The sequence below is a fragment of the Paramisgurnus dabryanus genome, chromosome 23 (assembly GCF_030506205.2).
Source record: "Paramisgurnus dabryanus chromosome 23, PD_genome_1.1, whole genome shotgun sequence".
NCBI classification, from domain to species: domain Eukaryota; kingdom Metazoa; phylum Chordata; class Actinopteri; order Cypriniformes; family Cobitidae; genus Paramisgurnus; species Paramisgurnus dabryanus.
The window spans coordinates 14,995,985-15,023,902 of record NC_133359.1 but is presented as its reverse complement, the minus strand read 5'-3'; the positions used below and the strand labels follow the sequence as shown (position 1 = coordinate 15,023,902).

The window sequence follows — 27,918 nt, the reverse complement described above, 5'->3', positions numbered from 1 at the left end:
TGTAATCCAAGAAAAGAGATTTACGTTGGAGACGATAACTCTTGTCATCGTTTACTTTGAGGTTTGTACCTTTTGCATATCATTAACCTGTACTAATACACACCTACACACCAAAGGAAATGTAAAATCGTGAATTAGACAATAGGTGCTCTTTAACAATGTCTGTGATAACCATGGTATAAATGGAATAAGTGACTCCGGTCCTTTGAATTATTTAAAGATACTGCACACTCTGCTTCACATCGTGCCACATTACCACCTTGGATGTGTGTTATTTTTTTTATAATTCAGCAGCCTGTCATCAATTCCTTACATAAAATAATTATTTCAATTTTACTCGTTCTATCTCAACGTGCTTGTCAATGTATTATAAGAGCAAAGTTAAAAACAAAAGGTAGATGTAGAGGTTTGGGGGTGGCCTAGATTGTCATGTATGTACTCAGGGTGGGCGCCACAGGGAAAAGGGTTGGGAACCACTATGTTATACAGTCTGACATTTCAGTGTACCTCTGTGCACAACATCATCCAGAGACAAAATACAAACATGCTCAGTCTTGTCATATCGGGACTGTTAAAGACATTCAGTGAACCTCGTCACATCACAAAAAGCCACAGAGGACATTTTGTATTTGAAGAAGAGGCACAAAAGAGAAAATGCAGTAAAAGAAAAACATTAATCGCAATAATAAAAACTGTTAAAGTTACATTGATTTAACCAAAACTTACTAATTATAAATTTCCTAATACACAAGGCTGAGTTGACTGTGAAGGATTCAGTAGTGCACGCTATTTAAATGTCTCGGTCATCTTTCATAAAAATGCTTTGCTCTGCCTCAGAAAGTTTTTTTTATATCACCTAGACCGTTTAATGTACACCAAATGGTAAATACCATCAAATGTTGCTCAGTTGGGTTTGATTCCCAGGAAAAACACACAAATTATTATTAAATGTACGGTATAGTTTAAATGTGCTGTAAGTCACTTTGGATAAAAGTGTCTGCAAACAACGTAAATGGAAAAGCTATTTAGTAATTTAGCAATTGTGGTGAATTATAAACAACCAGTGGAATGTGAGCAAGAGGCATTGAGTTAGAAATGTTTATTCTTTATGGTTTATGTAATACGCAACAAGTCTCACTATTAGGTGATACTTTTACTTTGTTATAATAGTTAAAGTTTTGTGTGGTGTGCCCTGAAGAATGACACTTTTCTTGTTTCTTTTGTCAGCTTTAGTTTAGGTTTCTTTCTTTTTGATGCTTATTCAGTGCTCTCAACCGTGAACAAACTCTTGGCTTTTATGTTTAATGTACAGTCTGAAATGAAAGAGAGTCAATGTTGCACAATTTGCCTTGACCTTTATGCAATTTTTTAACATTGTGTCATTTCTGCAGTCTGACAAGCATCAGTTGAACAAATGCGCAATATTCGCTGGACTAAAGCTCATTAGGAGGCCTCTTGTCAAGAGCCTTATAGGTTTACTGAGTTGCCTTTGTGGATTTGTGGATGATTTCGAGTTTGATTTCAGTCTGTCAGAGATAGATAATAATAATAATAATAAAAAATAATAATTTTTGGGTGGGTCTAATGCTTTTTTTATGCATTCTGACTGAATAACACTGACTTATTAACCCTTACCTGTCAACTGTCAATATAAATATGCATAATTAATAGGAAATATGATATTTTATTTACAAATGATTAAACCAAATTCATGTTTGACTTGTCTCTGCATTAAATATACACTCACCTAAAGGATTATTAGGAACACCTGTTCAATTTCTCATTAATGCAATTATCTAATCAACCAATCACATGGCAGTTGCTTCAATGCATTTAGGGGTGTGGTCCTGGTCAAGACAATCTCCTGAACTCCAAACTGAATGTCAGAATGGGAAAGAAAGGTGATTTAAGCAATTTTGAGCATGGCATGGTTGTTGGTGCCAGATGGGCCAGTCTGAGTATTTCACAATCTGCTCAGTTACTGGGATTTTCACGCACAACCATTTCTAGGGTTTACAAAGAATGTTGTGAGAAGGGAAAAACATCCAGTATGCGGCAGTCATGTGGGCGGAAATGCCTTGTTGATGCTAGAGGTCAGAGGAGAATGGGCCGACTGATTCAAGCTGATAGAAGAGCAACTTTGACTGAAATAACCACTCGTTACAACCGAGGTATGCAGCAAAGCATTTGTGAAGCCACAACAAGCATAACCTTGAGGAGGATGGGCTACAACAGCAGAAGACCCCACCGGGTCCACTCATCTCCACTACAAATAGGAAAAAGAGGCTACAACTTGCACGAGCTCACCAAAATTGGACAGTTGAAGACTGGAAAAATGTTGCCTGGTCTGATGAGTCTCATCTACCTGAGCATTGTTTCTGACCATGTACATCCCTTTATGTCCACCATGTACCCATCCTCTGATGGCTACTTTCAGCAGGATAGTGCACCATGTCACAAAGCTTGAATAATTTTAAATTGGTTTCTTGAACATGACAATGAGTTCACTGAAACCAAAATGGCCCCCACAGTCACCAGATCTCAACCCAGTAGAGCATCTTTGGGATGTGGTGGAACGGGAGCATCCCACAAATCTCCATCAGCTGCAAGATGCTATCCTATCAATATGGGCCAACATTTCTAAAGAATGCTTTCAGCACCTTGTTGAATCAATGTCACGTGGAATTAAGGCAGTTCTGAATGCAAAAGGGGGTCAAACACAGAATTAGTATGGTGTTCCTAATAATCCTTTAGGTGAGTGTATTTATGTAATTTAATTTCTAATGATGTTCGGTCTTTCTTTACAGTGTTGATCATGCCACGAAGCCCCATGTCGAGTGAGGAGGAAATGGCTCAGAGTTTCTCTGACTCGGCCAGTTCAGAATCAGACAGCTCCAGAGATGAACCTCCCAGGCTGGATCGACCTACCAGTGGCCGACTAGACAACAGCCTAAGAGACACACTGCTGATCTGTGTGGTCATCCCTGACCTGCAGCAGTCTGTACGTTTACACACATATACACACATACTGTATGTATACACAAGCAGTGATGTTTAGTTTAGCCCCAGGCTGGGTCATGTGGATTTCTCTAAATTATGTTATTTATAGTAAATTGCTTCCTTTTGCAGTTTAAAGCTTCTCTTAAGAGCTGTTTTGGTTTTGGTGGATTATAAAAATGAAACTTATGTAATTGGGCCAGAGCACCAACTGCGTTTGACCTATTTTAAGCACAAAGTTATATTGTCATGCTTCACAGACAAGTTCACAGACGTTTTATCATCAATGTGATGGGGAGCCTTTTTCTTAAAATATACTTTTTTCAAGTTTATTCAATTAGTTTTTTGTCAAAATGGGGTAGCGCAAACAGCAATTCTTATTGGGGTAGATTGCCCCAAAATTTTATTTCTGTCATAGTTTATCCTCAAGTTGCTACGAACCTGTATACATTTCTTTGTTCTACTGAACACAAAGGAAGATATCTCTAATCAAGCAGAAGCACCATTGACTTACATAATAGGGAAAAATAATACTATGGAATTCAATGGTGGTTAAAAAATGTTGCACACATTGCTCAAAATATTTTCCTTAGTGTTCACCAGATTTTTTGGGTGAGTAACTGATGACAGAAATTTTCTTTTTGGTTGAACGATCCCTTTAAATTGTCATAAAAAACAATTTTGTCTCCCCCCAAAAAAAACTTTCAGTCAAAGGTTCATAAAAAGCTATTTCTTTCTTACCTTTTTTGTAGTCTTAAGAAGTTTTTTCCAACTACAAAGAACATTTTGTGCAACAAAAGTATTTAGTGTGACCTCTCTTTTCACTAAACAAATCTTGAGTTTTTTTAGGAAACTCAAGTCATTCGATTAGAATTAGAAATTAGGATTTAATTTTATTTAGGTTTAAGAGATCCTGCAGCAGCCTGCTATTGCTCAAGTGGAAATTGAGTTTACCCTAAATACTTGAAACATCAGTTTACATTTTTATTTTGTTTTTAATACGACATACACATTTCCTGTATTTTCTGGTTGCATTCTAATAAAGAGATCACTATACAATTGCAAAAACAACACATCGAATGTTAGCATGGTGGCCTAAGACTTTTGCACAGTAAGGATGGGTTAAGGGGACGTAAATCATGGGGTAATTTTCATTTTTGGGTAAACTATTCAGTTAAAAGTTTTCTTCTGTGGAAATTCCAATTTCCACATTTAATGGCACATTTTTTATCAATGCCTAGGGTAGGTAAACCACAATTGACCCTGTAGTAGATAATGTTTGAAATAATGGCATGTTTAATTTGTGAAAAACTTAATTATCACCATTTTTGGTCACAATCTTTGACTAACATTGTAAGTGGACCGCAGGGGGAAAATAAACCTTTTATTTATGTGTTTTGGTTTATGAAATTATTATCATTTTCATTTCAGTCTGTGCCATTTAATGATTGAAGCATAATCATTGTTTTCATGATTGCTTCTGTTGGGTTTGTTAATTTGTACATTTATAGCGCACAATTGTTTTTCCCTAGTTAATCTGTTCACCTGCTATAGTTTGATAGAGAATCTTTCTCTCTCTCTCTCTCTCTCTCTCTCTCTCTCTCTCTCTCTCTCTCTCTCTCTCTCTCTCTCTCTCTCTGTGTGTGTCTCTCTCTCTCTTTGGCAGAAATCCATGCGGTTCAGTTCTGATGCCACAGTATGGGTTGCTAAGCAGCAGATCCTGTGTACACTTACACAGAGTCTGAAGGATGTGCTGAACTATGGGCTGTTTCAACCTGCAGTGGATGGGAGAGAGAGTGGTTTCCTGGAGGAAGAAAGACCTCTTAGAGATTATCCACTGCCCACCAATAAGGGTGTTTCTACCCTTGAGGTAATGTGTCGCCCAAGCTGGTGAAAAGAAATCGTTTTCTTTATACAATTGTGGTTCTTTTAAAGGAATAGTTTGCACAAAATTATTGATATATATCTATTTATATAGCTGTGCTATTCACTAATACACAGTAGCTCTCAAATTTATCATGTGCCTATATCATGATATGACAAAGTGGGTTGGACAGTGTTACAAGACTTCCTGTAAGATATGCTTTCTTTTACTCAAGCTTCTTAAGTTCTCTGTAAACAAACCTTTTTACTTATATAATAAAAACTAATATAATCGTGCCACTATCAACATCAGACTACAATGAAACATACATTCCTATTTTATTGTTCGTTCTAGCAATAGATTACATAAATGTTAATGACATGACACCTTCATAATCATGACATGACACGTGTCATGAAAATGAAGGAGATTTTATGCACTTTTATAACAACTGTCATTTAGTGTCATTCGCTCAATTATGTCATTTTAAATGCAAAGATGACATTGTTTGAGATGTCTTTGTTATGTTAACTTGACATGAACCAATACATCATAACTTGTCATAAATCTGTTATAATTATGACATAGCAGATTCATTATCAAACTTAAGAAACGACCTAGCTTTATGAGTTAACATTACATTAAACTGTCATTAGGGGTCAAGCCCCGAAGGGGCGAAGACCCCTATTGTATCCGTTAGTTTTCTTATAATTATTAGGGGTCAAGCCCCGAAGGGGCGAAGACCCCTATTGTATCCGTTAGTTTTCTTTTTATTATTATTAGGGGTCAAGCCACGAAGTGGCGTAGACACCTATTGTTATTGTTAGTTTTCTTATTATTATTCATCCTAGTTCTTCCGCCATTGAAGTCAATGGCAGCCCATAGAACCGTACGTAGGAAAGTTATGTAATTTGGCACACATGTAGAGGACAGTCTTAGAAGTTACTATAGCAACATTGGTGTGTCTAACTCAAACCCTCTAGCGCCACCAACAGTCCAAAAATCCACTTATGTTCATGCTCATAACTTCTGACCCGTGAGTCCTAGACAATAAATTCTTGTTTCCTCTGAATCCTTGGCTCATGATGATTCAATTGCACACATTGATGTCATTTGTGTCATGCACATCTTTCCGCCATTTTGAATTTTCCGTAAAACCTACTTTTTCGAACTCCTCCTAGAGCGTTTGTCCGATTTGCATGTCATTTGGTATGTAGCATCTAGAGACACCCCAGACAAAAAGTTATCAAAAGCTTTTTGATAGACCAATGCGTTCTCGTATACAGTTACAACATATAAGGCGGCGAGCACGCCAAAACGGACGTGAGGCCGTATCTTCGCAAAACTTTTGTGTATCGACACGAAACTTGGTATATGTCATTACAGTCATGACCTGAGGGTGCCTGCAACGTTTCGTCTCAGCGCCACCTAGTGGTCACGAGATTCGAAAAATGCTTATTTTTGCTTATAACTACTTCAAACTTGAGTCTAAAATCATGAAGGTGGTTTTGTTAGATTCCTTGAGGCATGCCGAGTCAAACGATAACAAACGGTTTTCGGTCGGCCATTTTGGGTGTCGGCCATTTTGAATTTTCTCATTAAGTTCAGTATTTCACAAACAAAATGGCGTATCGCTACGAAATTTGGCATGGTTCATCAGTGACATGTTCTGAGCGCAGCTATAAATCTTTAGGACAGCGCCACCTAGTGGTCAGGATATGTAAAGAAATTGTTTAAAATCTTTATAGCATTTGATTCATTTGCCACACTGACATGAGACTTCACTCTATTGATTCCTTGGCTCGTGCTAAGTCCGACGGTACTAAATATGTCTGAGTCAAACCTACTTCCTGTCGGCCATTTTGAATTATATTGAACACCTACTTTTTCGAACTCCTCCTAGAGCGCTTGTTTGATTGGCTTGATTTTTGGTACGCATCATCTAGAGACACTCTAGACAAAAAGTTATCAAAAGCTTTTCGGTAGACCTATCCGTTGTCGTATAACACATCAAAGAATGCGAGGGCGAGCACGCCAAAATGTGTTTGAGCCTGTATCTTCGCAAAACTTTTGCGTATTAATATGAGACTTGGTATATGTCATAACAGTGATGACCTGAGGGTGCATGCATCATTTCGTCACACTGCCCCCTACTGGTCACAAGATATAAAAAATGTCTATTTTTGCTTATAACTACTGCAAATTTGAATGTAAAATTATGAGACTGGTCTTGTTAGATTTCTTGAGGCATGCCGAGGCATACGATACCAAATGGTTTTTGGTCGGCCATTTTGTGTGTCGGCCATTTTAAATTTTTCTTTAAGTTCAAGTATTTCAGAAACGCAATTCCTATTGTTATGAAACTTGGTATGGTTCATCAGCAACATGTTCTGAGAGGGCTTGTAAACTTTTCGGCGCCCCCTAGTGGTCAAGAGATTTGAAGCTATATCTCTGCATCTCTTTATCGCATTTACACCAAATTTGGTGGGTGTCATCACAATCATGACCTGAGTCACCATCTATTGTTTTAGTCAGTGCCCCCTAGTGGTCAAGTCATTTAAGGCTATATCTCCGTATCGCTTTATCGTATTTACACTAAATTTGGTATGTGTCATCACAATCATGACCTGAGTCACCATTTATTGTTTTGGTCAGTGCCCCTAGTGGTCAAGTCATTTAAGGCTATATCTCCGTATCGCTTTATCGTATTTACACTAAATTTGGTATGTGTCATCACAGTCATGGCCTAAGGCACCATCTCTTGTTTCGGCACAGTGCCTCCTAGTGGTCACAAGATACACAAAATTGCTATTTTTTCCTAAAACTAATGCAAACTTAGATCTTAAATCATGACAGTCATCACGTATGAATCATTTTTTGCCATGTTTGGCTTGACCCCGGTATTGCTGCTTGCAGCTATATTTAGGGGTCAAGCCCCGAAGGGGCGAAGACCCCTATTGTATCTGTTAGTTTTCTTTTTATTAGGGGTCAAGCCCCGAAGGGGCGAAGACCCCTATTGTATTTGTTAGTTTTCTTATTATTAGTTATTCTTCCGTTTCTTCTTCCGCCATTGCGGTCTATGGCAGCCCATAGAACCGTACGTAGGAAAGTTATGAAATTTGGCACACTGATAAAGGACACTCCAATGTGTCCCCACAGCAAATTTGGAGTCTCTATGTCTAACCCACTAGCGCCACCAACAGTCCAAAGTTGCACTTATGTTTTTGCTTATAACTTCTGGTCCGTAAGTCCTAGAAACAAAATTCTTGCTTCCTCTGATTCCTTGGCTCAAGACGATTCGATTGGACCCTATGACATCATTTTCCGTCATGAAAAATTTCCCGCCATTTTGAATTATTCGTAAAACCTACTTTTTCGAACTCGTCCTAGAGCTTTTGTCCGATTCCCACGAAAAACGGTATGTGTCATGTAGAGACGCTCACGGCAAAAAGTTATCAAAAGAATTTTGATACACCAATCCGTTGTCGTATACCGCCTTAACGAATTTTACGCAGAGCGCAAAAAAACTGATATTAGGCTGTATCTTTGCCAAACTTAGACTTATTGACACGAAACTTGGTACGTGAGATGCCAGTCAAGAACTGAGGGTGCATGCACAGTTTCGTTGCAGCGCCACCTAGTGGCCAGACGAATGTTTTATACGCCTATAACTTTGGCTGTGAATGATGTATTTTCACGGGACTTGTTTCCTTGGAGTTTTGAATAGTTGCCGAGTCCAACGATACCAAACATGGCAGGATTTGTTCTATGGTTAACCCTGTGCATCAAAATAACGTTTAAAAAACATATGCGAATATCTCCGCGAGCGTTTTTCCGATCGACTCGAAAACACCATAGGAAGAAACTAACCTTACCTTCTGAACAAAAAGTTTTATTGGCATTATATTAAAATTTTCATCAGAAATGGCCGAAAATTGCAAAAAACGAAAAATTACCTTCAAATTTTGTGTTTTTTACACATAAATGGTTGTAACTTTGTAACGAAAATATATTTTTTCACCAGATTTGATACGCTGATGCATGAGCACATTCTGAGACCACACAAAAAAAATTGTATGCTTGCACCACTAGTTGGCCTTATAATTGAACAAAACCTTTGATAACAAGCCAGCCCTACGGTCATACAACTGTTTCTTAACTAAACTAAAGTGTTTAGTCATAAAACTAGCTAGATGTAACACAATCATGACCTGATGTTGCATGCACAATTTTTTCATTGCGCCACCTAGTGGTTTTGAGAGAGAATATGGTATTTTGCCTAAAATTACTGCAACAACACATCTAAAACCATGAGTCATCATTGATTATTCCTTTCATGGCTTTGACTATAATCACTGGTGGTTGCCAATTCACTCCCTAGCAACCAATGAGAATACCTTATAAACCGTTTTTGCAAAAGCTATATCTCTGCATCAGAACATCGTAGAGACACGGGGACGGTCTCTTTTGACTAATTAAACTTGTTGTAACATGATGTGACTCATGTTTTGCCACTGCAAACACCACTCACATGTCCTTCAGTGCTCTAATGTTCCATGATTGTCAATAACAGAAGGACGATTGCAGTAGACAAGAACTTAGATTATTTTTGTTGGTAACTTTTTTGTTTTTTCATCTAAAATTATTAGGTTTACCTAGGTTCTTCAATCTCCTCATCCCATCTCAATTTTACATCCTTTTGTGCCCTTTTCGGCTTGACCCCGGTATTGCTGCTTGCAGCTATATTTAGGGGTCAAGCCCCGAAGGGGCGAAGACCCCTATTGTATTTGTTAGTTTTCTTATTATTATTATTATTATTATTATTCTTCTTCTTCTTCTTCTTCCGCCATTGCGGTCTATGGCAGCCCATAGAACCGTACGTAGGAAAGTTATGAAATTTGGCACACTGATAAAGGACAGTCCAATGTGTCCCCACAGCAAATTTGGAGTCTCTAACTCCAACCCTCTAGCGCCACCAACAGTCTAAAGTTGCACTTACGTTTTTGTTTATAACTTCTGACCCATACGTCCTAGAAACGAAATTCTTGTTTCCTCTGATTCCTTGGCTCAAGACGATTCGACTGGACCCTATGACGTCATTTTCCGTCATGAAAATTTTTCCGCCATTTTGAATTATTCGTAAAACCTACTTTTGCGAACTCGTCCTAGAGCTTTTGCCCGATTTCCACGAAAATCGGTATGTAGCATCTACAGACCCTCACGGCAAAAAGTTATGGAATTCATGTCGATTCGCCAATCTGTTTGCGTAAACCGCGTCAACAAATTTTACGTAGAGTGCAAAAAAACGGATTTGAGGCTGTATCTTCGCCAAACTTAAGCCTATTGAAACGACACTTGGTACTTGTGATGCCAGTCAGGAACTGAGAGCGCATGCCCAGTTTCGTCGCAGCGCCACCTAGTGGTAAGACGAATGTTTTACACACCTATAACTTTGGCTGTGATCGACGTATTTTCATGGGACTTGTTTCCTTGGAGTCCTGAATAGTTGCCGAGTCCAACGATACCAAACATGCCAGAATTGGCCTTACGGTTAACCCTGCGCGGCAAAATAGCACTTAAAAAACACGCGCGAATATCTCCGCGAGCGTAATTCTGATCGACTCGAAAACATCATAGGAAGAATATTGCATTACCTTCTGAACAAAAAGTTCTATTGGCATTGTATTAAAATTTTCATCAGAAATGGCTGAAAATTGCAAAAAACGAAAAATTACCTTTAAATTTTGTGTTTTTACACATAAATGGCTATAACTTCGTAACGCAAAGAGATTTTTTTACCATATTTGATACCCTGATGTATGAGCATATTTTGAGGCCACACAAAAAAAATTGTATGCTTGCACCACTAGGTGGCCCTATAATTGAACAAAACCTTTGATATCAAGCCAGCCCTATGGTCATACAACTGTTTCTTCACTAAACTAAAGTGTATAGTCATAAAACTAGCTAGATGTAACACAGTTATGACCTGAGGTTGCATGCACAATTTTGTCATTGCGCCACCTACTGGTTTTGAGATAGAATAACGCATTTTTTGCCTAAAACTACTGCAACAACACTTCTAAAACCATGAGTCATCATGGATTATTCCTTTCATGGCTTTGACTATAATCACTGATGGTTGCCAATTCACTCCCTAGCAACCAATGAGAATACCTTATCAACCGTTTTTGCAAAAGCTATATCTCTGCATCGGAACACCGTAGAGACACGGGGGTGGGCTCTTTTCACTAATTAAACTTGGTTTAACTAGGTTCTTCAGTCTGCTTATCCAATCTCAATTTTACATCCTTTTGGGTCCTTTTCGGCTTGACCCCGGTATTGCTGCTTGCAGCTATATTTAGGGGTCAAGCCCCGAAGGGGCGTAGAACCCTATTGTTATTGTTAGTTTTCTTATTATTATTATTATTATTATTAGGGGTCAAGCCCCGAAGGGGCGTAGAACCCTATTGTTATTGTTAGTTTTCTTATTATTATTATTATTAGGGGTCAAGCCACGAAGTGGCGTAGACACCTATTGTTATTGTTAGTTTTCTTATTATTATTAGGGGTCAAGCCCCGAAGGGGCGTAGAACCCTATTGTTATTGTTAGTTTTCTTATTATTATTATTATTATTAGGGGTCAAGCCCCGAAGGGGCGTAGAACCCTATTGTTATTGTTAGTTTTCTTATTATTATTATTATTATTTTTCTTCCTCGTTCTTCCGCCGAAAGTCAATGGCAGCCCATAGAACCGTACATAGGAAAGTTATGAATTTTGGCACACATGTAGAGGACATTCTCAGAAGTTACTATAGCAACATTGGTGTGTCTGACTCAAACCCTCTAGCGCCACCAACAGTCCAAAAATCCACTTATGTTCATGCTCATAACTTCTGACCCGTGAGTCCTAGAAACTAAATTCTTGTTTCCTCTGAATCCTTGGCTCATGATGATTCAAATGCACACATTATGTCATTTGTGTCATGCACATCTTTCCGCCATTTTGAATTTTTTGTAAAACCTACTTTTTCGAACTCCTCCTAGACCGTTTGTCCGATTTGCATGTCCTTTGGTATGTAGCATCTAGAGACACCCAAGACAAAAAGTTATCAAAAGCTTTTTGATAGACCAATGCGTTCTCATATAAATTGACAACATATATGGCGGCGAGCACGCCAAAACGGACGTGTGGCCTTATCTTCGCAAAACTTTATTGTATCGACACGAAACTTGGTATATGTCATAACAGTCATGACCTGAGGGTGCCTGCAATGTTTCGTCACAGCGCCACCTAGTGGTCACGAGATTCGAAAAATGCCTATTTTTGCTTATAACTACTTCAAACTTGAGTCTAAAATCATGAAGGTGGTCTTGTTAGATTCCTTGAGGCATGCCGAGTCAAACGATACCAAACGGTTTTCGGTCGGCCATTTTGGGTGTCGGCCATTTTGAATTTTCTCATTAAGTTCAGTATTTCACAAACAGAATGGCGTATCGCTACGAAATTTGGCATGGTTCAACAGTGACATAATCTGAGCGCACCAATAAATCTTTAGGACGGCGCCACCTAGTGGTCAGGATATGTAAAAAAAAAAAATTACATCTTTATATCATTTGATTAAATTGCTACTATGACATAAGACATAACACTCTATTGATTCCTTGGCTCATGCTGAGTCCGACTGTACCAAATATGTCTGAGTCAAACTTACTTCCTGTCGGCCATTTTGAATTATATTGATCAGCTACTTTTTCGAACTCCTCCCAGAGCGCTCGTGTGATTGGCTTGATTTTTGGTATGCATCATCTAGAGACACTCTAGACAAAAAGTTATCAAAAGCTTTTCGGTAGACCTATCCGTTGTCGTATAACGCATCAAAGAATGCGAGGGCGAGCACGCCAAAATGTGTTTGAGCCTGTATCTTCGCAAAACTTTTGCGTATTAATATGAGACTTGGTATATGTCATAACAGTGATGACCTGAGGGTGCATGCACCATTTCGTCACACTGCCCCCTACTGGTCACGAGATAAAAAAAATGTCCATTTTTGCTTATAACTACTGCAAATTTGAATGTAAAATTATGAGACTGGTCTTGTTAGATTTCGTGAGGCATGCCGAGTCAAACGATACCAAATGGTTTTTGGTCAGCCATTTTGTGTGTCGGCCATTTTGAATTTTTCTTTAAGTTCGAGTATTTCAGAAATGCTATTGCGTATTGTTATGAAACTTGGTATGGTTCATCAGCAACATGTTCTGGGAGGACTTGTTAACTTTTCGGCGCCCCCTAGTGGTCAAGAGATTTGAAGCTATATCTCTGCATCTCTTTATCGTATTTACACCAAATTTGGTGGGTGTCATTACAATCAAGACCTGAGTCACAATTTATTTTTTGGTCAGTGCCCCCTAGTGGTCAAGTCATTTAAGGCTATATCTCTGTATCGCTTTATTGTATTTACACTAAATTTGGTATGTGTCCTCACAGTCATGACCTGAGGCACCTTTTATTGTTTCGGCACAGTGCCACCTAGTGGTCTCAAGATACGAAAAAATTGCTTTTTTTCATAAAACTAATGCAAACTTAGATCTTAAATCATGACAATCATCATGTATGAATCATTTTTTGCCATGTTTGGCTTGACCCCGGTATCGCTGCTTGCAGCTATATTTATTATTATTATTATTATTATTTTTCTTCCTCGTTCTTCCGCCGAAAGTCAATGGCAGCCCATAGAACCGTACATAGGAAAGTTATGAAATTTGGCACACTGATAAAGGACAGTCCAATGTGTCTCCACAGCAAATTTGGAGTCTCTATCTCTAACCCTCTAGCGCCACCAACAGTCCAAAGTTGCACTTATGTTTTTGCTTATAACTTCTGATCCGTAGGTCCTAGAAACGAAATTCTTGTTTCCTCTGATTCCTTGGCTCAAGACGATTCGACTGGACCCTATGACGTCATTTTCCGTCATGAAAATTTTTCCGCCATTTCGAATTATTCGTAAAACCTACTTTTTCGAACTCGTCCTAGAGCTTTTGCCCGATTGCCGCGAAAATTGGTATGTAGCATCTAGAGACCCTCACGGCAAAAAGTTATCAAAAGAATTTCGATAAACCAATCCGTTGTCGTATAGCGCGTCAACAAATTTTACGTAGAGCACAAAAAAACAGATTTTAGGGTGTATCTTCATCAAAGTTTGGCCTATTGACACGACACTTGGTACTTGTGATGCCAGTCAGGAATTGAGTGTGCATGCACAGTTTCCTTGCAGCGCCACCTAGTGGCCAGACAGATGTTTTTTACACCTATAACTTTGGCTGTGATCAACGTATTTTGACGGGAATTGATTTTTAGGAGTCCTGAATAGTCGCCGAGTCCAACGATACCAAACACGTCAGATTTCGCCTTACAGTTAGCCCTGCGCAGCAAAACAGCATCTAAAAAACATGCGCGAATATCTCCGCGAGCGTTATTCCGATCGACTCGAAAACACCATAGGAAGAACATTGCATTACCTTCTGAACAAAAAGTTCTATTGGCGTTATATTAAAATTTTCATCAGAAATGGCCGAAAATTGCAAAAAACGAAAAATTACCTTTTACAATTTGTGTTTTTATACATAAATGGTTATAACTTCGCAACAAAAAGAAATTTCTTCACCAGATTTGATACGCTGATGTATGAGCAGAGTCTGAGGCCACACAAAAAAATTGGTATGCCTGAACCACTAGGTGGCCCTATAATTGAACAAAATCTTTCATATCAAGCAAGCCCTATGGTCATACAACTATTTCTTCACTAAACTAAAGTGTATAGTCATAAAACTAGCTAGATGTAACACAGTTATGAACTGAGGTTGCATGCACAACTTTGTCATTGCGCCACCTAGTGGTTTTGAGATAGAAATATGGTATTTTTGCCTAAAACTACTCCAACAGTACATCTAAAATCTTGGGTCATCATGTATTATTCCTTTCATGGCTTGGAGATCATTGGTGCATGCCAATTAACTCCTTAGCAACCAATTAGGGTACCTTATCAATCCTTTTAACAAGAGCTATATCTCTGCATCAGAACATCGTAGAGACATGGGGGTGGTCTCTTTTGACTCATTAAACACCACTGTAACATTTTGTGAGCTGAGAATTGCCACTGCAAGCACCACTCACATTTTCTTCAGTGTTCTAGTTGTCAATGCTCCTCGAGAAGAGAGGGAGAGATGACACTGAATGAAAACACAGCTTTTTTGCTGATAACTGTTATATTATTTAGTCTGAAATCAAGAAATTTTCCCAGGTTCTTTAAACTGCTCATCCGGATTCAACTTTCTTATGTGCCCTTTTTGGCTTGACCCCGGCATTGCTGCTTGCAGCTATATTTATTATTATTATTATTATTATTTTTCTTCCTCGTTCTTCCGCCGAAAGTCAATGGCAGCCCATAGAACCGTACATAGGAAAGTTATGAATTTTGGCACACATGTAGAGGACAGTCTCAGAAGTTACTATAGCAACATTGGTGTGTCTGACTTAAACCCTCTAGCGCCACCAACAGTCCAAAAATCCACTTATGTTCATGCTCATAACTTCTGGCCCATGAGTCCTAGAAACTAAATTCTTGTTTCCTCTAAATCCCTGGCTCATGATGATTCAAATGCACACATTGATGTCATTTGTGTCATGCACATCTTTCCGCCATTTTGAATTTTTCGTAAAACCTACTTTTTCGAACTCCTCCTAGAGCGTTCGTCCGATTTGCATGTCCTTTGGTATGTAGCATCTAGAGACACCCCAGACAAAAAGTTATCAAAAGCTTTTTGATAGACCAATGCGTTCTCGTATAAATTGACAACATATATGGCGGCGAGCACGCCAAAACGGACGTGAGGCCGTATCTTCGCAAAACTTTATTGTATCGACACGAAACTTGGTATATGTCATTACAGTCATGACCTGAGGGTGCCTGCAACGTTTCGTCGCAGCGCCACCTAGTGGTCACGAGATTCGAAAAATGCCTATTTTTGCTTATAACTTCTTCAAACTTGAGTCTAAAATCATGAAGGTGGTCTTGTTAGATTCCTTGAAGCATGCCGAGTCAAACGATACCAAACGGTTTTCGGTCGGCCATTTTGGGTGTCGGCCATTTTGAATTTTCTCATTAAGTTCAGTATTTCACAAACAGATTGGCTTATCGCTACGAAATTTGGCATGGTTCATCAGTGACATGTTCTGAGCGCACCTATAAATCTTTAGGACGGCGCCACCTAGTGGTCAGGATATGTAAAATAAATTTTTAAAATCTTTATATCATTTGATTAAATTGCCACTATGACATAAGACTTCACTCTATTGATTCCTTGGCTCATGCTGAGTCCGACTGTACCAAATATGTCAGAGTCAAACCTACTTCCTGTCGGCCATTTTGATTTATATTGAACAGCTACTTTTTCGAACTCCTCCTAGAGCGCTCGTGTGATTGACTTGATTTTTGGTATGCATCATCTAGAGACACTCTAGACAAAAAGTTATCAAAAGATTTTCGGTAGACCTATCCGTTGTCGTATAACGCATCAAAGAATGCGAGGGCGAGCACGCCAAAATGTGTTTGAGCCTGTATCTTCGCAAAACTTTTGCGTATTAATATGAGACTTGGTATATGTCATAACAGTGATGACTTGAGGGTGCATGCACCATTTCGTCACACTGCCCCCTACTGGTCACGAGATATAAAAAATGTCTATTTTTGGTTATAACTACTGCAAATTTGAATGTAAAATTATGAGACTGGTCTTGTTAGATTTCATGAGGCATGCCGAGTCAAACGATACCAAATGGTTTTTGGTCGGCCATTTTGTGTGTCGGCCATTTTGAATTTTTCTTTAAGTTCAAGTATTTCAGAAACGCAATTGCGTATTGTTATGAAACTTGGTATGGTTCATCAGCAACATGTTCTGGGAGGACTTGTAAACTTTTCGGTGCCCCCTAGTGGTCAAGAGATTTGAAGCTATATCTCTGCATCTCTTTATCGTATTTACACCAAATTTGGTGGGTGTCATCACAATCAAGACCTGAGTCACAATTTATTTTTTGGTCAGTGCCCCCTAGTGGTCAAGTCATTTAAGGCTATATCTCTGCATCTCTTCATTGTATTCACACCAAATTTGGTGGGTGTCATCACAATCAAGACCTGAGTCACAATTTATTTTTTGGTCAGTGCCCCCTAGTGGTCAAGTCATTTAAGGCTATATCTCCGTATCGCTTTATTGTATTTACACAAAATTTGAAATGTGTCATCACAGTCATGACCTGAGGCACCATCTATTCTTTCGGCACAGTGCCACCTAGTGGTCTCAAGATACGAAAAAATTGCTTTTTTTCATAAAACTAATGCAAACTTAGATGTTAAATCATGGCAGTCATCACGTATGAATCATTTTTTGCCATATTTGGCTTGACCCCGGTATCGCTGCTTGCAGCTATATTTATTATTATTATTAGGGGTCAAGCCCCGAAGGGGCGAAGACCCCTATTGTATCCGTTAGTTTTCTTTTTATTAGGGGTCAAGCCCCGAAGGGGCGAAGACCCCTATTGTATCCGTTAGTTTTCTTTTTATTATTATTATTATTCTTCTTCCGCCATTGCGGTCTATGGCAGCCCATAGAACCGTATGTAGGAAAGTTATGAAATTTGGCACACTGATAAAGGACAGTCCAATGTGTCCCCACAGCAAATTTGGAGTCTCTATCTCTAACCCGCTAGCGCCACCAACAGTCCAAAGTTGAACTTATGTTTTTGCTTATAACTTCTGATCCGTAAGTCCTAGAAACGAAATTCTTGTTTCCTCTGATTCCTTGGCTCAAGACGATTCGACTGGACCCTATGACGTCATTTTCCGTCATGAAAATTTTTCCGCCATTTTGAATTATTCGTAAAACCTACTTTTGCGAACTCGTCCTAGAGTTTTTACCCGATTGTCGCGAAATTTGGTATGTAGCATCTAGAGACCCTCTCGGCAAAAAGTTATCAAAAGAATTTCGATAAACCAATCCGTTGTCGTATAGCGCGTTAACAAATTTTACGTAGAGCGCAAAAAAACAGATTTTAGGCTGTATCTTCGTCAAACTTAGGCCTATTGACACGACACTTGGTACTTGTGATGCCAGTCAGGAACTGAATGTGCATGCATAGTTTCGTCGCAGCGCCACCTAGTGGCCAGACAGATGTTTTTTACACCTATAACTTTGGCTGTGATCAACGTATTTTGACGGGACTTGATTTTTAGGAGTCCTGAATAGTCGCCGAGTCCAACGATACCAAACATGCCAGATTTCGCCTTAAGGTTAGCCCTGTGCAGCAAAACAGCACTTAAAAAACACGCACGAATATCTCCGCGAGCGTTATTCTGATCGACTCGAAAACATCATAGGAAGAATATTGCATTACCTTCTGAACAAAAAGTTCTATTGGCACTATATTAAAATTTTCATCAGAAATGGCCGAAAATTGCAAAAAACGAAAAATTACCTTTTAATTTTGTGTTTTAATAACAAAATTGGTTATAACTTCGTAACGCAAAGAGATTTTTTCACCATATTTGATACGCTGATGTACGACCACAGTCTGAGGCTACACAAAAAAAATTGTATGGTTGCACCACTAGTTGGCCTTATAATTGAACAAAACCTTTGAAATCAAGCCACGCTATGGTCATACAACTGTTTCTTCACTAAACTAAAGTGTATAGTCATAAAACTAGCTAGATGTAACACATTTATGACCTGAGGTTGCATGCACGAATTTTGTCATTGCGCCACCTACTGGTTTTGAGATAGAATATGGCATTTTTTGCCTAAAACTACTGCAACAACACATCTAAAACCATGAGTCATCATGGATTATTCCTTTCATGGCTTTGACTATAATCACTAGAGGATGTCCATTTACTCTCTAGCAACCAATGAGAATACGTTATCAACTGTTTTTGCAAGAGCTTTTTCTCTGTATCAGACCATCACAGAGACATGGGGATGGTCTCTTTTGACTCTTTTAACTTGTTGTAACATGTTGTGACCCATGTTTGCCCACTGTAAGCATCACATACATGTCCTTCAGTGCTCTAATGTTCCATGATTGTCAATAACCGAAGGACAGTTGCAGTAGACAAGAATATAGATTATTTTTGTTGATTACCTTTGCATTTTTTCATCTGAAATCATTAGGTTTACCTAGGTTCTTCAGTCTGCTTATCCAAACGCAACTTTACATCCTTCTGTGCCCTTTTCGGCTTGACCCCGGTATTGCTGCTTGCAGCTATATTTATTATTATTATTATTATTATTAGTTATTCTTCTTCCGCCATTGCGGTCTATGGCAGCCCATAGACCCGTACGTAGGAAAGTTATGAAATTTGGCACACTGATAAAGGACAGTCCAATGTGTCCCCACAGCAAATTTGGAGTCTCTATCTCTAACCCGCTAGCGCCACCAACAGTCCAAAGTTGAACTTATGTTTTTGCTTATAACTTCTGATCCGTAAGTCCTAGAAACAAAATTCTTGTTTCCTCTGATTCCTTGGCTCAAGACGATTCGATTGGACCCTATGACGTCATTTTCCGTCATGAAAATTTTTCCGCCATTTTGAATTATTCGTAAAACCTACTTTTGCGAACTCGTCCTAGAGCTTTTACCCGATTGTCGCGAAATTTGGTATGTAGCATCTAGAGACCCTCACGGCAAAAAGTTATCAAAAGAATTTCGATAAACCAATCCGTTGTCGTATAGCGCGTTAACAAATTTTACATAGAACGCAAAAAAACAGATTTTAGGCTGTATCTTCGTCAAACTTAGGCCTATTGACACGACACTTGGTACTTGTGATGCCAGTCAGGAACTGAGTGTGCATGCACAGTTTCGTCGCAGCGCCACCTAGTGGCCAGACAGATGTTTTTTACACCTATAAATTTGGCTGTGATCAACGTATTTTGACGGGACTTGATTTTTAGGAGTCCTGAATAGTCGCCGAGTCCAACGATACCAAACATGCCAGATTTCGCCTTACGGTTAGCCCTGCGCAGCAAAACAGCACTTAAAAAACACGCGCGAATATCTATGCGAGCGTAATTCTGATCGACTCGAAAACGTCATAGGAAGAATATTGCATTACCTTCTGAACAAAAAGTTCTATTGGCACTATATTAAAATTTTCATCAGAAATGGCCGAAAATTGCAAAAAACGAAAAATTACCTTTAAATTTTGTGTTTTTACACATAAATGGTTATAACTTCGTAACGCAAAGAGATTTATTCACCATATTTGATACGCTGATGTACGACCACAGTCTGAGGCTACACAATAAAAATTGTATGGTTGCACCACTTGTTGGCCTTATAATTGAACAAAACCGTTGAAATCAAGCCACCCTATGGTCATACAACTGTTTCTTCACTAAACTAAAGTGTATAGTCATAAAACTAGCTAGATGTAACACATTTATGACCTGAGGTTGCATGCACGAATTTTGTCATTGCGCCACCTACTGGTTTTGAGATAGAATATGGCATTTTTTGCCTAAAACTACTGCAACAACACATCTAAAACCATGAGTCATCATGGATTATTCCTTTCATGGCTTTGACTATAATCACTAGAGGATGTCCATTTACTCTCTAGCAACCAATGAGAATACGTTATCAACTGTTTTTGCAAGAGCTTTTTCTCTGTATCAGAACATCACAGAGACATGGGGATGGTCTCTTTTGACTCTTTTAACTTGTTGTAACATGTTGTGACCCATGTTTGCCCACTGTAAGCATCACATACATGTCCTTCAGTGCTCTAATGTTCCATGATTGTCAATAACCGAAGGACAGTTGCAGTAGACAAGAATATAGATTATTTTTGTTGATTACCTTTGCATTTTTTCATCTGAAATCATTAGGTTTACCTAGGTTCTTCAGTCTGCTTATCCAAACGCAACTTTACATCCTTCTGTGCCCTTTTCGGCTTGACCCCGGTATTGCTGCTTGCAGCTATATTTATATATTATTCTTCTTCTTGTTCTTCCGCCATTGAAGTCAATGGCAGCCCATAGAACCGTACATAGGAAAGTTATGAAATTTGGCACACTGATAAAGGACAGTCCAATGTGTCCCCACAGCAAATTTGGAGTCTCTATCTCTAACCCGCTAGCGCCACCAACAGTCCAAAGTTGAACTTATGTTTTTGCTTATAACTTCTGATCCGTAAGTCCTAGAAACGAAATTCTTGTTTCCTCTGATTCCTTGGCTCAAGACGATTCGATTGGACCCTATGACGTAATTTTCCGTCATGAAAATTTTTCCGCCATTTTGAATTATTCGTAAAACCTACTTTTGCGAACTCGTCCTAGAGTTTTTACCCGATTGTCGCGAAATTTGGTATGTGGCATCTAGAGACCCTCACGGCAAAAAGTTATCAAAAGAATTTCGATAAACCAATCCGTTGTCGTATAGCGCGTTAACAAATTTTACGTAAAGCGCAAAAAAACAGATTTTAGGCTGTATCTTCGTCAAACTTAGGCCTATTGACACGACACTTGGTACTTGTGATGCCAGTCAGGAACTGAGTGTGCATGCACAGTTTCGTCGCAGCGCCACCTAGTGGCCAGACAGATGTTTTTTACACCTATAACTTTGGCTGTGATCAACGTATTTTGACGGGACTTGATTTTTAGGAGTCCTGAATAGTCGCCGAGTCCAACGATACCAAACATGCCAGATTTCGCCTTACGGTTAGCCCTGCGCAGCAAAACAGCACTTAAAAAACACGCGCGAATATCTCCGCAAGCGTAATTCTGATCGACTCGAAAACATTATAGGAAGAATATTGCATTACCTTCTGAACAAAAAGTTCTATTGGCACTATATTAAAATTTTTATCAGAAATGGCCGAAAATTGCAAAAAACTAAAAATTACCTTTAAATTTTGTGTTTTTACACATAAATGGTTATAACTTCGTAACGCAAAGAGATTTATTCACCATATTTGATACGCTGATGTACGACCACAGTCTGAGGCTACACAAAAAAAATTGTATGGTTGCACCACTAGTTGGCCTTATAATTGAACAAAACCTTTGAAATCAAGCCACCCTATGGTCATACAACTGTTTCTTCACTAAACTAAAGTGTATAGTCATAAAACTAGCTAGATGTAACACATTTATGACCTGAGGTTGCATGCACGAATTTTGTCATTGCGCCACCTACTGGTTTTGAGATAGAATATGGCATTTTTTGCCTAAAACTACTGCAACAACACATCTAAAACCATGAGTCATCATGGATTATTCCTTTCATGGCTTTGACTATAATCACTAGAGGATGTCCAATTACTCTCTAGCAACCAATGAGAATACGTTATCAACTGTTTTTGCAAGAGCTTTTTCTCTGTATCAGAACATCACAGAGACATGGGGATGGTCTCTTTTGACTCTTTTAACTTGTTGTAACATGTTGTGACCCATGTTTGCCCACTGTAAGCATCACATACATGTCCTTCAGTGCTCTAATGTTCCATGATTTTCAATAACCGAAGGACAGTTGCAGTAGACAAGAATATAGATTATTTTTGTTGATTACCTTTGCGTTTTTTCATCTGAAATCATTAGGTTTACCTAGATTCTTCGGTCTGCTTATCCAAACGCAACTTTACATCCTTCTGTGCCCTTTTCGGCTTGACCCCGGTATTGCTGCTTGCAGCTATATTTATTATTATTATTATTAGGGGTCAAGCCACGAAGTGGCGTAGACACCTATTGTTATTGTTAGTTTTCTTATTATTATTCATCCTAGTTCTTCCGCCATTGAAGTCAATGGCAGCCAATAGAACCGTACGTAGGAAAGTTATGTAATTTGGCACACATGTAGAGTACAGTCTTAGAAGTTACTATAGCAACATTGGTGTGTCTAACTCAAACCCTCTAGCGCCACCAACAGTCCAAAAATCCACTTATGTTCATGCTCATAACTTCTGACCCGTGAGTCCTAGACAATAAATTCTTGTTTCCTCTGAATCCTTGGCTCATGATGATTCAATTGCACACATTGATGTCATTTGTGTCATGCACATCTTTCCGCCATTTTGAATTTTCCGTAAAACCTACTTTTTCGAACTCCTCCTAGAGCGTTTGTCCGATTTGCATGTCCTTTGGTATGTAGCATCTAGAGACACCCCAGACAAAAAGTTATCAAAAGCTTTTTGATAGACCAATGCGTACTCGTATAAATTGACAACATATAAGGCGGCGAGCACGCCAAAACGGACGTGAGGCCGTATCTTCGCAAAACTTTATTGTATCGACACGAAACTTGGTATATGTCATTACAGTCATGACCTGAGGGTGCCTGCAACGTTTCGTCACAGCGCCACCTAGTGGTCACGAGATTCGAAAAATGCCTATTTTCGCTTATAACTACTTCAAACTTGAGTCTAAAATCATGAAGGTGGTCTTGTTAGATTCCTTGAGGCATGCCGAGTCAAACGATACCAAACGGTTTTCGGTCGGCCATTTTGGGTGTCGGCCATTTTGAATTTTCTCATTAAGTTCAGTATTTCACAAACAGAATGGCGTATCGCTACGAAATTTGGCATGGTTCATCAGTGACATGTTCTGAGCGCACCTATAAATCTTTAGGACGGCGCCACCTAGTGGTCAGGATATGTAAAACAATTTTTTAAAATCTTTATATCATTTGATTAAATTGCCACTATGACATAAGACTTCACTCTATTGATTCCTTGGCTCATGCTGAGTCCGACTGTACCAAATATGTCTGAGTCAAACCTACTTCCTGTCGGCCATTTTGATTTATATTGAACAGCTACTTTTTCGAACTCCTCCTAGAGCGCTCGTGTGATTGGCTTGATTTTTGGTATGCATCATCTATAGACACTCTAGACAAAAAGTTATCAAAAGAGTTTCGGTAGACCTATCCGTTGTCGTATAACGCATCAAAGAATGCGAGAGCGAGCACGCCAAAATGTTTTTGAGCCTGTATCTTCGCAAAATTTATGCTTATTAATATGAGACTTGGTATACGTCATAACAGTGATGACCTGAGGGTGAATGCACCATTTCGTCACACTGCCCCCTACTGGTCACGAGATATAAAAAATGTCTATTTTTGCTTATAACTACTGCAAATTTGAATGTAAAATTATGAGACTGGTCTTGTTAGATTTCGTGAGGCATGCCGAGTCAAACGATACCAAATGGTTTTTGGTCGGCATTTTGTGTGTCGGCCATTTTGAATTTTTCTTTAAGTTTAAGTATTTCAGAAATGCAATTGCGTATTGTTATGAAACTCGGTATGGTTCATCAGCAACATGTTATGGGAGGACTTGTAAACTTTTCGGTGCCCCCTAGTGGTCAAGAGATTTGAAGCTATATCTCTGCGTCTCTTTATCGTATTTACACCAAATTTGGTGGGTGTCATCACAAACAAGACCTGAGTCACAATTTATTTTTTGGTCAGTGCCCCCTAGTGGTCAAGTCATTTAAGGCTATATCTCTGCATCTCTTTATTGTATTCACACCAAATTTGGTGGGTGTCATCACAATCAAGACCTGAGTCACAATTTATTTTTTGGTCAGTGCCCCCTAGTGGTCAAGTCATTTAAGGCTATATCTCTGTATCGCTTTATTGTATTTACACCAAATTTGGTGGGTGTCATCACAGTCATGACCTGAGGCACCATCTATTCCTTCGGCACAGTGCCACCTAGTGGTCTCAAGATACGAAAAAAATGTTTTTTTTCATAAAACTAATGCAAACTTAGATGTTAAATCATGGCAGTCATCACGTATGAATAATTTTTCGCCATGTTTGGCTTGACCCCGGTATCGCTGCTTGCAGCTATATTTAGGGGTCAAGCCCCGAAGGGGCGTAGAACCCTATTGTTATTGTTAGTTTTCTTATTATTATTATTATTATTTTTCTTCCTCGTTCTTCCGCCGAAAGTCAATGGCAGCCCATAGAACCGTACATAGGAAAGTTATGAATTTTGGCACACATGTAGAGGACAGTCTCAGAAGTTACTATAGCAACATTGGTGTGTCTGACTCAAACCCTCTAGCGCCACCAACAGTCCAAAAATCCACTTATGTTCATGCTTATAACTTCTGACCCATGAGTCCTAGAAACTAAATTCTTATTTCCTCTGAATCCTTGGCTCAAGATGATTCAAATGCACACAGTGATGTCATTTGTGTCATGCACATCTTTCCGCCATTTTGAATTTTTCGTAAAACCTACTTTTTCAAACTCCTCCTAGACCGTTTGTCCGATTTGCATGTCCTTTGGTATGTAGCATCTAGAGACACCCAAGACAAAAAGTTATCAAAAGCTTTTTGATAGACCAATGCGTTCTCATATAAATTGACAACATATATGGCGGCGAGCACGCCAAAACGGACGTGAGGCCTTATCTTCGCAACACTTTATTGTATCGACACGAAACTTGGTATATGTCATAACAGTCATGACCTGAGGGTGCCTGCAACGTTTCGTCACAGCGCCACCTAGTGGTCACGAGATTCGAAAAATGCCTATTTTCGCTTATAACTACTTCAAACTTGGGTCTAAAATCATGAAGGTGGTCTTGTTAGATTCCTTGAGGCATGCCGAGTCAAACGATACCAAACGGTTTTCGGTCTGCCATTTTGGGTGTCGGCCATTTTGAATTTTCTCATTAAGTTCAGTATTTCACAAACAGAATAGCGTATCGCTACGAAATTTGGCATGGTTCATCAGTGACATGTTCTGAGCGCACCTATAAATCTTTAGGACGGCGCCACCTATTGGTCAGGATATGTAAAAAAATGTTTTTAAATCTTTATATCATTTGATTAAATTGCCACTATTACATAAGACTTCACTCTATTGATTCCTTGGCTCATGCTGAGTCCGACTGTACCAAATATGTCTGAGTCAAACCTACTTCCTGTCGGCCATTTTGAATTATATTGAACAGCTACTTTTTCAAACTCCTCCTAGAGCGCTCGTGTGATTGGCTTGATTTTTGGTATGCATCATCTAGAGACACTCTAGACAAAAAGTTATCAAAAGATTTTCGGTAGACCTATCCGTTGTCGTATAACGCATCAAAGAATGCGAGGGCAAGCACGCCAAAATGTGTTTGAGCCTGTATCTTCGCAAAACTTTTGCGTATTAATATGAGACTTGGTATATGTCATAACAGTGATGACCTGAGGGTGCATGCACCATTTCGTCACACTGCCCCCTACTGGTCACGAGATATAAAAAATGTCTATTTTTGCTTATAACTACTGCAAATTTGAATGTAAAATTATGAGACTGGTCTTGTTAGATTTCGTGAGGCATGGCGAGTCAAACGATACCAAACGGTTTTTGGTCGGCCATTTTGTGTGTCGGCCATTTTGATTTTTTCTTTAAGTTCAAGTATTTCAGAAACGCATATGCGTATTGTTATGAAACTTGGTATGGTTCCTCAGCAACATGTTCTGGGAGGACTTGTAAACTTTCCGGTGCCCCCTAGTGGTCAAGAGATTTGAAGCTATATCTCTGCATCTTTTTATCGTATTTAAACCAAATTTGGTGGGTGTCATCACAATCAAGACCTGAGTCACAATTTATTTTTTGGTCAGTGCCCCCTAGTGGTCAAGTCATTTAAGGCTATATCTCTGCATCTCTTTATTGTATTTACACCAAATTTGGTGGGTGTCATCACAATCAAGACCTGAGTCACAATTTATTTTTTTGTCAGTGCCCCCTAGTGGTCAAGTCATTTAAGGCTATATCTCCGTATCGCTTTATTGTATTTACACTAAATTTGGTGGGTGTCATCACAATCAAGACCTGAGTCACAATTTATTTTTTTGTCAGTGCCCCCTAGTGGTCAAGTCATTTAAGGCTATATCTCCGTATCGCTTTATTGTATTTACACTAAATTTGGTATGTGTCATCACAGTCATGACCTGAGGCACCATCTATTCTTTCGGCACAGTGCCACCTAGTGGTCTCAAGATACGAAACAATTGCTTTTTTTCATAAAACTAATGCAAACTTAGATCTTAAATCATGACAGTCATCATGTATGAATCATTTTTTGCCATGTTTGGCTTGACCCCGGTATCGCTGCTTGCAGCTATATTTAGGGGTCAAGCCCCGAAGGGGCGTAGAACCCTATTGTTATTGTTAGTTTTCTTATTATTATTATTATTATTTTTCTTCCTCGTTCTTCCGCCGAAAGTCAATGGCAGCCCATAGAACCGTACATAGGAAAGTTATGAATTTTGGCACACATGTAGAGGACAGTCTCAGAAGTTACTATAGCAACATTGGTGTGTCTGACTCAAACCCTCTAGCGCCACCAACAGTCCAAAAATCCACTTATGTTCATGCTTATAACTTCTGACCCATGAGTCCTAGAAACTAAATTCTTATTTCCTCTGAATCCTTGGCTCAAGATGATTCAAATGCACACAGTGATGTCATTTGTGTCATGCACATCTTTCCGCCATTTTGAATTTTTCGTAAAACCTACTTTTTCAAACTCCTCCTAGACCGTTTGTCCGATTTGCATGTCCTTTGGTATGTAGCATCTAGAGACACCCAAGACAAAAAGTTATCAAAAGCTTTTTGATAGACCAATGCGTTCTCATATAAATTGACAACATATATGGCGGCGAGCACGCCAAAACGGACGTGAGGCCTTATCTTCGCAACACTTTATTGTATCGACACGAAACTTGGTATATGTCATAACAGTCATGACCTGAGGGTGCCTGCAACGTTTCGTCACAGCGCCACCTAGTGGTCACGAGATTCGAAAAATGCCTATTTTCGCTTATAACTACTTCAAACTTGGGTCTAAAATCATGAAGGTGGTCTTGTTAGATTCCTTGAGGCATGCCGAGTCAAACGATACCAAACGGTTTTCGGTCTGCCATTTTGGGTGTCGGCCATTTTGAATTTTCTCATTAAGTTCAGTATTTCACAAACAGAATAGCGTATCGCTACGAAATTTGGC

General features: G+C 39.1%; 1 protein-coding gene across 1 annotated transcript in view; it reads left to right on the top strand.

Annotated features, from left to right (window-relative positions):
- The window catches only part of shank2b (SH3 and multiple ankyrin repeat domains 2b), a 254,294-nt gene that overhangs the window by 20,033 nt on the left and 206,343 nt on the right, over positions 1 to 27,918 (top strand). Inside the window, exons 2-3 of the mRNA XM_065291651.2 lie at positions 2,808 to 3,001; positions 4,664 to 4,867. Coding sequence (XP_065147723.1) covers positions 2,816 to 3,001; positions 4,664 to 4,867 — 390 coding nt within the window. The 5' untranslated portion in view covers positions 2,808 to 2,815. The remainder of the gene's footprint in view (positions 1 to 2,807; positions 3,002 to 4,663; positions 4,868 to 27,918) is intronic.